The sequence below is a fragment of the Sinocyclocheilus grahami genome, unplaced genomic scaffold (assembly GCF_001515645.1).
Source record: "Sinocyclocheilus grahami isolate Dianchi unplaced genomic scaffold, SAMN03320097.WGS_v1.1 scaffold331.1, whole genome shotgun sequence".
NCBI classification, from domain to species: Eukaryota; Metazoa; Chordata; class Actinopteri; order Cypriniformes; family Cyprinidae; genus Sinocyclocheilus; species Sinocyclocheilus grahami.
This window is the reverse complement of record NW_015505510.1, coordinates 25362-36087: the sequence shown is the minus strand read 5'-3', so window position 1 is coordinate 36087 and position 10726 is coordinate 25362. Positions and strand designations below refer to the sequence as shown.

General features: G+C 35.1%; 1 protein-coding gene across 1 annotated transcript in view; it reads left to right on the top strand.

Annotated features, from left to right (window-relative positions):
• The window catches only part of LOC107602600 (UDP-glucose:glycoprotein glucosyltransferase 1-like), a gene marked incomplete at its 3' end in the record, with an annotated part of 26680 nt that overhangs the window by 14303 nt on the left and 1651 nt on the right, over positions 1-10726 (top strand). Inside the window, exons 19-33 of the mRNA XM_016295142.1 lie at positions 131-251; positions 790-888; positions 2927-3021; positions 3839-3907; positions 4061-4192; positions 4274-4404; positions 5671-5766; positions 5848-5950; positions 6359-6438; positions 6675-6864; positions 7596-7786; positions 7871-7975; positions 8755-8839; positions 9417-9599; positions 10025-10185. Of these exons, the coding sequence (XP_016150628.1) occupies positions 131-251; positions 790-888; positions 2927-3021; positions 3839-3907; positions 4061-4192; positions 4274-4404; positions 5671-5766; positions 5848-5950; positions 6359-6438; positions 6675-6864; positions 7596-7786; positions 7871-7975; positions 8755-8839; positions 9417-9599; positions 10025-10185 (1841 nt within the window). The remainder of the gene's footprint in view (positions 1-130; positions 252-789; positions 889-2926; positions 3022-3838; positions 3908-4060; positions 4193-4273; positions 4405-5670; positions 5767-5847; positions 5951-6358; positions 6439-6674; positions 6865-7595; positions 7787-7870; positions 7976-8754; positions 8840-9416; positions 9600-10024; positions 10186-10726) is intronic.

Genomic DNA, 10726 nt, shown 5'->3' with positions numbered 1-10726 from the left:
ATATATATATATATATATATATATATATATATAAATAAATAATATTATATATTTATTTTTTCATTTATCTGAAGTACAGTTTATTTATTTTCAGTGTCATCTTTTGAAATGACTCTTTTGATCTTTTCAGGGTGAACTGAACAGTGACCATGATGTAGTGGATTTTATCATGAATCAGCCCAATGTGGTCCCACGAATCAATTCCAGAGTCCTGAGCACCAACAGGAATTATCTGGACCTTTCTGCCACCAGTGAGTTCTTGTCTGATTGGGTTCATAACAAATAGTTTTTTCAGTGTTTTGCTGCTCCCCACTTATTTTCTGTTGAATCATAAATAGCTTTTCCTCCGGTAAATGAGCTAGTTTGAGATATACAACACGTACGCTCTCACATGCTCTCGGGAATGAATATCTGCCTCATTGTGAATTCTGTGCTAAATGTCTTGTTTGTTCTTGATAGCCCATTTATTTACAAAGACGTACAAATGAAACTGCGGCAATGATATTCATAAACTGCTTTGTTTTTGCAAGGAATTTGAAACTGAATTTTAATAGCTTTTGAATAGCATATTTGCAGTCTTTCAGGAAGCTGAGAAAAAGACCCATTTCAATCTGAACTCAAATAGCACTCCATGTTTAAAATAGCTGCATTTGAAATGGCTTTGGTTGGATTCAATTATGAATGTGAATGTACCTCTAACAGAGAACAAAGCACAACCTTATTTTCATTTTCTCCCCAAGTGTTTGCCATCACCTGACCTCCAAAAAAAACAAGTCTTTTCTTTTCCAGACAATCATTTTATCGACGAATATGCACGTTTCCTCTTTCTGGACACCAAAGACAAGAATGCAGCGGTGGCCAACAGCTTGAATTACATGACAAAGAAAGGTGAGGTGATTGCTGCAGCAACCTGCTGATATATGAACAATTGAGGGTTTCTCTATGGGACCTGTGGGAAGTGTATAATTTCTCGTTGTTCTGTCCATCTTACGCTATTTACCCAGGTGCACACTGCGGTTTTGGCAAACCAAATCAAATTTCAGAAGTTGTCAAAGATATTTGTCATAAGCAGTCTTACCGCCAGATTTACTAAACAGGGCAAATTAGCATGAGACCGCAATCCCTTAAAAGTGGTGATGGGAGTGGAAAATTCTGTCAGTGATCTTCTGACAATACTACATTTGTTGGATGTTGAATAATGGTGCAAATACTAGAAAATTGACAATCGCAAATCTTAGTAAATTAAAAAAAGCCAAAGAAGGTTTGCACTGCTGCAAGCTCTTAGTAAATCTGGCCCTTGGTTTAATAAGAATGACGTTCTCACCGAGAAAACGTAGTTGATACTAGCTTGTGTATATTATATGCAACAAATATCTTCGTACTTAGTGTTTCATTGCATTATAATATAAAAATGTCCTTCAGTTTGCTTTGGAGAATGGATTGGTGACTTAAATTGCCCAGTAATGACCAAAGACTTGGCTGACATGTATATCACACAGTCTGCCATGAAAGATATTTAATGTTGTACAAACAGTTTTGTCCTTTAGCCAAAATTTCTCATTATAGAAATTTTAGTATAGTCTCATTATATAATCTGACAGGCAACACAAAAAAATGCTAGTGTACACCTGGCTTTAGACACCAAAAACTGTCTGTGGACCACTAAATATATCTGTCTGCTTTTATTTGTGTTTCTTCATTCCTTGTTTTTCTTGAATGCTGATTTCAGGGATGTCAACCAGGGATGCTTCTGGTAATTGCATTGAGCTGTTATACTCACTTAACTGACAGCCCACTTCCCATAGATCTCATCTAAACATACAGTGCCCGGGTGCAGATATTGTTAGAAAAAGCTTACATTGACATCATTAACATAACACTCTCTGTTGCTTGAAGGAATATTCTGGGTCATTTAAAACTTAATGTCTGTGTACCACATCTGCGGCATGCTGTCGATTACCACAGGAAGTAGGCTAACTTTGACTCTGTCTCTCAGTTTGTGTACACAAATGGGAATGCATTTACAGGAATACACTTATAATGGAAGCCTAGCAGGTCAGTGTGCAACTACTTTGAATAAATATCTATAAATATTTAAAATGTCAATTTTTCTGTCCCACTGTTTTAAAAGTACAAACATGAAAACCTCTGTTAGGCTCGGTATGTGTGATACAAGGATGAAAGTATGAAGGGATGTGACGTAATATATAGAAGTGAAATTACATCAGAATTTTGTCCATCTAGAAAAGCAGTCCAACCTCAAAAGGACAATTCAGACAAATATAATGTTGGCGCTTCAACTGAAATACAAGCCTCATATTCTTAAATGCTCTGGCCATCTAGACTTTCATTATAAACCAAGTGCATTTCTCTGAATGAGTTTTTGTAGTTTAAAATATACTGAGGGACAGCTCTAAATAATTTTCTGTGGTAATTGACAGTATGCCACTGATGATATTGATAGCTAAAGTTGTAAATGCCCCAGAATATTCCTTTTTAAGTGTGTCTGCAAGTTTTAAGATTAGTGTATTATGATTGTTGTTGTTGTTTTCCTTTAGCCAAGTGAAGACGTTTTCTGAAGCTTGCTATTGATTTAAGCACAGCTGTGCATTTGTCATCTGTCAGAACTGTCAGTGTGTGATGGATGAAAGAGATACTCTTTCTATCCTGTGGTCCCCTGTAATATCTTTCTTTTACAGACGTTTACAGGTTTATTTCTAGGTTGAAATTGCCTGTCTGTCTTTGTGTGCCGCTTGGGCTCTTCAGATACATCTCGCCTTTTTGACTGTTAAAACCTAAGACAAACCAGAATGCTTTCAGTTCCTCACATCATTTTCACTCACCTCTTTAGATTGCATGAGGAAACAGCATTTCTCGACTGTGTAATTTTCTTCAGCCTGTGTGTCTGTCCTTCTCTGACTTGCAGATGATGGCATCATCCGTCCAGTGACTTTCTGGGTAGTGGGAGATTTTGACCAGCCCTCGGGACGACAGCTGATGTATGATGCTATACGTCACATGGTAGGGCAATGTCACTGAGCCAGTTCCGTCAAAGTTAGCTGTAAAAGATAAAACCTTGTACGGAGTGCATAAAATTAACTTTTTGCCACAGTGGTCTGTCTGATTAATAGAAGACATTGACTGGCAATTTAAATTGTTACTACCCTTGTTTGTGAATCTAATCTAAATGTATTCACACAAAGTAGCAAATCGCACTACAGTATTAGTATATCAATGTTTATAAAATCAATGTAATTATTATAAAGCTTTATATAAAAATTTTAATATAATTCATAATAAAATATGTATGTTCAAAAAAACATAAACAGCACACATATAGCTTTGTTCCTTACTGCTTATGTTATGGTTATGTTATATATATTATTATTATTATTATCGGATACTATTATATTATTTATTAATTCACTTTAATTTTAATTTTAGTAATGTGTGTTTTCATTTTTTATTAGGTTATTTCAGATATTTGTACTAAGCATTATTAGTTTGACTAATTGTAGTACTTGAACCTATTTCAGATAGTTGCAAAGGTAACATTTAGAATTTTCTTTAAATTTTTTCTTTAAATTTTTCATCTAATATTTATATTTTATTTTGCCTTTATTTCAATTAAATCTAAAACTTTTTTTTTTAAATGTGATTTTATTTAATAACAACATTGGATATTTCAAACACTAAACATAGTATGTGATTTATAATATTTCTATAGCAACTTTATATAACAGCTTTATTCTTTAAATGTGTGTGATTAGAGTGGGAAAAAAACAAGTCTAAACTAATCATAATTTTATGTCATTTTTTTTTTTTTTTTTTTTTTTAGAAAACCAGAAATAATGTACGATTAGGGGTGATAAATAATCCCACCGAGAACGCAGAGTTTGCTGTCGGGGTAAAATAAGCTCTCCTGTAATTCATTTACAGTTGTGATGGATTATTTGCTCTGGGTTATTTCACTATTGCTGGTGCGAATGTCACTTTTAAACTGCAGAATTTAATATAGAACCAATCTAACCAGATCCTTCTGCATTTTTCTGCCCTACAGGGCATGGATGTTCCCCTGTTTAAGAGTGCATATGAGTCCCCTAATGTGAACTTCCTGTTGGCTCACTCTGCCTACTGTCGGGATGTCCTCAAACTGCAGAAGGGCCAGAGAGCTGTGATCAGTAATGGAAGAGTAAGTTAGACATTTTGTATAGCAAGAATCCTGACGCCATGAAAGCTCTTCTTATTCTGCTTTTTGTCTTTTTCTGTGCAGATCATTGGTCCATTGGAAGAAGGGGAGGTCTTCAACCAGGATGATTTCCTGCTTCTGGAAAGCATTATCCTAAAGACATCAGGAGAGAGTATTAGGGCCAAAATTCAACAGCTGGGCATGGTAGAGGACAGGTATGCTAGACCAATCCTGTGCAACAGGTTATAGACACTTTCGTTGGTTGATGCAAATGTTCAAGTATATATAACATAAGCTGAGCTATAAACCACTTTGAGTACAGAATGCCCTTCTGTCAGAGCTGTAGAAGGATTACAATGCATTAAACATAACCATCACAAGTACTCTCTGCAGTAATTACTTCCTCTTAATGAAGTGTGTCGGTCTGCCTTGAAGATGGAGACGTAATAAACGTGCCATTTTATGTGTATTTACTGGAAGAGCAGACTGAGACAGTGACACCATGTTCATTATCCTCTCAGTAAACTTTTAGAGGGCTGATTATTGAAGTGTTGGGTGTAATAGAGGAGGCAGTCATTGTCTTTATCAGTGCTTGAATCTGACACCAAGCCTCTGTGAGACAGAGTTTGAGCACATTTTTGCCTTTTGCTAGGCTTTTGTTAGCACATGTGTATTTGGTTAGCTATGGTGCTCATGTGGGTGACACAGGTTTTAATCTGGTTTCTTATCCTCTCTGTTATACATGTCAATAAAAGTGACAAAATACAATACAAAAACAAACCATTTTTGCCATCGTTTCCAATGTCTGATCTCCACTGGCATCATTTTTTTGTGAATCTAATTTAAATAATTTACACAATGTGGCATCTCAATATAATGTTTATTTCTATATTAACATTTAGGTAAATTAATGTATTAAGCTAAAATATATTTAAATGTAATTTTAAAAGATATATTTAGAGTCAAATGCTAGTACATAAAAAAACACAATTATTTTATTATTTTGATTGATCATGTTTTGCAGGACATTTTGAACTCTAAACCTAATATGCTATTTATATTTTAGGGTTTCACTGATGTGAAAGACTCCAACCTTTAAATGTGCGTGACAGAGTGAAAAAACAAGTCTGAACTAACCATAATTTTACCACAATATAAAATTATTGTTCATAATATTAATTCAATCAGAGAAAATATTCACACCCCTTAGTGGGGTACAATGGTTGTGTTCAAATGTCTGTTCTCATTAAATGATTGTTAATCATCTATCTAGTTATAAACATGTCTACACAGATGAACAAAAAGGAACTAAGTTGCACAGCATAATTCTTTTCAAGCTGAATGGTGTTCTGACATTTTTTAATGCGACGACACGTGAAAGTGAGCTTGTTTAGCTTGAAGCATTTGCATTCATTTACTTGCATAAAATAGATTTTGTGTCTTAGCCTCGATTTGTTTGTTTTGTATGCATTGTGATTTAGAGCTAGTGATCTGGTGATGAAGGTGGACGCCCTGCTGTCCTCCCAACCCAAAGGTGAGGCAAGGCTCGAGCACACTTTTGCAGAAGACAGATACAGGTACGTCACTTCTTCTCATACCAGGACATCTCTAAATCCTCAGAATTCAGTTGTCAACTTCCTCTCCATTTCTCTTCACAGCGCTCTAAAGATCAGACCAAAGGAAGAGGAAGTGTACTTCGATGTTGTAGCTGTTGTGGATCCAGTGACCAGAGATGCTCAGAAACTGGCACCCCTCCTTTTGGTGAGAACTTCTGCATACCTTCACTTAACATAACTTATAAAAGTAGGACATGTGGACCCAGATGGTTTAGATACTGAATCTACCAGCAGGGGCTGGACTAGATCATGCTAACCAGCCAAACCTTGACCTCTTGATTATGTTAGAGCCATTATTATTTATTAAGAATGTTGCCCAATGGATGTTGATCCAGAATCATGTCCTGCTTGTCCTACATGTTGTGTATGTACCTGCATTAGTCATCACAGGACATCTGGTCCCTCTCCGTGACATTTAACAGGTACAGTCAGTCAGCAGTCAGTCTGCATTTGTTGGCTCTATCTCTGAGACCAGCTGTCGTTGAGAGCAGGTTCATTTGGTTGTTTCTACCTTGACTCAAGTCACTTCCTGTTTTTCTGTGTGCCCACTCAGGTGTTGAAGCAGCTGGTCAACGTCAACCTGCGAGTGTTCATGAACTGCCAGTCCAAGCTCTCTGACCTCCCACTGAAAAGGTTAGAAAAGAGACAGTGTCTCTGTGAGAACACATGCTCCATCATAGTCACCTTCACATTTCACTGTTTACTTGAATTTTTTTACAGGCCGCAATAACGTGGGGTATGACAATACATAATTTACTCTGAAGTGCTACATTATTGTTTTAGGCTAGCTTATGTTTTAAAATATCTTGTAATATTTTTGTACAATAATTGTATGTTTCTGTTAAAACTAAGCCGTTTTTTCTACTCAGTTTTTATCGATATGTTTTGGAGCCGGAGGTTTCATTTATGGCAGATAGCAGCTTTGCTCCTGGTCCGATGGCTAAATTCTTGGATATGCCACAGTCGCTGTTGTTTACCCTCAACCTCAACACCCCCGAGAGCTGGATGGTTGAGTCTGTCCACACACGCTATGATCTAGATAACATCTACCTTGAAGAGGTAGGAATCCCCATCACTCTTATTGACTCATGAAGTCTAGGTCAAATAAGGTGAAGAGTTAAATATTTTACTTAATTTCATTCAAACTGTTTAGAGAACCTTTAAACTTGTCATTTATACATATGGACTTTTCATGTACTTTATATTTACTTGATACATCAGACTTTTGCGGCATTTTATTGATATAACAAAAACATGTTTTTTTTTTTAATTTCAACTTTAAAGCCTTTCTATTGATTTTTGTTTTTCATAATAGAACCTGCAGGAATATTATGAACTATTATTACAATTTAAAACAGCTGTTTTCTATTTTTATATATTTAAATGTCAAAGCTGAATTTTCAGCATCATTGCTTCAGTCTTCAGTGTTTCATGATCCTTCAGAAATCATTATAATATGCTGATTTGGTGCTTAAAAACATTTCTTCTTATTATTAATGTTGAAACCAGTTGTGCTACTTAAGATTTTTGTGGAAACCATGATACGTTTTTTTTTAATGATTCTTTGATGAATAGAAAGTTCAAAAGAAAAGCCTTTGTTTGACATAGAAATGCTTTTGGTCAATTGAATGCATACTTGCTGAATAAGACATTACATACTTGTGTTATTGCATTGCATTTAAATCATGCTTTATTTTGCAATTCCAAACTGTTTCATAACTCGTTTCTACCCTGCCCATCACCCATGTCTCACAGAACCAGAATGCTGTGATTTAAGATTCACGTGATCAATTCCTTCCAAGTGGCTCCCAGAATGTTGCAATTGCATGTGCTCGACATTAGTGCTGAGGGATTTCATGCATAGATTCTGTTGCCCTAAATCATGTTTGCAGGTGCAGAAAAAGCCTGATATGATGAAAGAGGAACTTCTTAGTGATGATACCCATGAGAACGACTCTGGATTCTGGACATCTATAACCAGGTACAAAGTGTTGCCTGTTGAGTTCTACTGTAGCTCTCACTTACAGTATTTGTCTGTTAATGGTTCTTTCTTTATCTCTTTCAGAGGACTTACTGGTGGTTCAAAGCCAGAAGAACCCAAACAGGAGAAAGATGATGTCATTAACATTTTTTCTGTGGCCTCTGGTCACCTGTATGAGCGGTTCCTCAGGTAAACGGCTGCTTTCAGTTGGATTTTACAGTGCCAGCATTACTAATGGAAATTACTGTAAATGTGAAGAAAATATTTGGTTACACCTATACAAGTGACTTGAATACACTGATATTGCATATATAATGGAATCAGAAAAAAACATCAATTACATAAACATATAACGGCTTAACAGATCATTCATGAAAATATATTCAATTAGTTGTGAATGCCATAGCGGATTATTTTAATATTCATAAACTGCTGGCCTGTTCAGCATAACCAATATATATTTTTGTTTATCAAATGTTCAAGTTGTCGTTGTTTGCATAGACAAATAATATTAGCATAGAGCCCTGTTCATGTTCTCAAATGAATCATGACATTTGTGCTATGACAAATATATGACTTTAATATTATTCTTGTGCAGCCGAAATGGCTACAGTTTTGACATGTAATACAGACAAGTCCTCTTGTGTATATCCTTATGTGATAATGAAAAATGACACACATACATCTTCTAATTTCACATATTAAGAAAATGCAATAACTTTTACATGACCTCCTGGCTTGGATCACATCTTGATTTTTTGTGACATTTTCCTCCTTATATATAGTTCTGTTTAGGCCTGTTTTTAAATGCTGATCTCTGTGACTTGCTGTGTCTTATTATGGATTCTTATATTATTCTTATATGGCAATGTTATTGGTTGTGTAATGCAGCTCAGTTTAGAAGGTCACTCGCATAACTCTTCTGCAGGCACTCTGTGTTGAGCTTTGGCCTCTCTCTGTCTCTGCAGGATAATGATGCTGTCTGTGCTCAAACACACCAAGACACCCGTCAAGTTCTGGTTCCTCAAAAACTACCTGTCTCCTACTTTTAAGGTACTGGATTTGAGATTTAACATGATGGCACTGTTAACTGACCCTTATATTGTATGTATTTAATGTAATATATATTATATTTTATTTTCAACATTTCGGCTTTGCCATAATTTTTTTTTATATTTCACAATATTGCTGTTTATACTGTATTTGACAAATAAATGCAGCCTAATTACACAATATATATATATATATATATTATTTTCTATTTAAAATAGAATTAAAAAATGCATTTCAACTAATATATTTTATATTTATATTATTTTAAATTCAGTAGCCATTACTCCAGTGTCACATGATCCTTCAGAAATCATGCTAATATGCTGATTTGGTGCTCAAGAAAAAATTCTTAATTTTATCAGTGTTGCAAACAGTTGTTCTGTTTAATATTATTGTGTAAACCATGATGCTTTTTTCATGATTCTTTGATGAATAAAAAGTCTGAAAGAACAGCATTTATTTGAAATAGAAGTCTTTTGTAGCATTATACTGCTAGTTTACTGCGTCCTTGCTAAATAAATACATTTCTTATTAAAAATTACAGTAGTGTTACATATTTTTGTATATCTTTTTGTAGGAGTTTATTCCATATATGGCAGAGAAGTATGGTTTCCAGTATGAGTTGGTACAGTATAAATGGCCACGCTGGCTTCACCAGCAGACAGAAAAGCAAAGGATCATCTGGGGATATAAGATCCTGTTCCTCGATGTGCTCTTCCCGCTGGCTGTGGACAAGATCCTCTTTGTAGATGCGGATCAGGTACAAAAACAGAGCAGTGCTGTTGTGTGGCATGAAATCTTATCTCTAGTGAGCACTAAGTACAAGCCTGCTCTTAGGAGATTTATTTTCAAAAGTCTATGTACAAACAGATCACCCATTTGTAGTCACTGGAATTGCACAGCAGTTGTTGTAATCCAAGGTGTTTGTTATGCAAACTGGAGAGGGCATCATGCACATTACACATCTGATGATACACTGCTGCCACCTCTGGGTAAAGAAAAATGCAGCTGGAGATTAAATATAAACAACAATAAATACAAATATTTAAAGATTTCGTTTCTTCTGGGCAATGCAGGTTTTCATCTGACCTGCATCCATTACCAGCAATTACTTTCTTTTGTCTGTGAATACAAAGACCCACAATCTAGGATTGAAAAATTTTGTTGTTGTGCGTTTTCCTACAGATAGTTCGCACAGACCTGAAGGAGCTGCGGGACTTTGATCTGGAGGGAGCGCCGTACGGTTACACGCCTTTCTGTGAGAGCCGAAGAGAGATGGATGGATACCGTTTCTGGAAGTCTGGCTACTGGGCCAGTCACTTGGCAGGACGTAAATATCACATCAGGTAAGAATGGTTTGCTAATATTGTTGTCTGGCATTTTTGTCTACCTCATTTTTAGTGCTGTCAAAATAAAGTTTTTGTTTACATAATATATGTGTGTGTTTTGTGTATATTTATTATTTATATATAAATACACACACATACAGCATATATTTTGAAAATATTTACAAAATATATTTGAAAATATTTATGTATTTGCATATATATATGTATTTTCATATAATTTATAAACTTATAAATATATTTAATATATAAACGTAACATTTTTCTTAAATATATACATGCATGTGTGTGTATTTATATGTACATAAATATACACAGTGCACACTAGTGTTGTCACGGTACCAAAATGTCAATATTCGGTACCAATACCAGTCAAAATCCACGGTTCTCGGTACCAATTTCGGAACCAAAGCAAAACACAAAAACATGCTAATTAAAAAATTTGACTATACTTTCATTTAATCCAAACTGTGTACATATTTAATTTTAAAGGGCTTTTAAAACCTTCTAGAGTTATTCAGCCAAGAATAACAACTAAGTT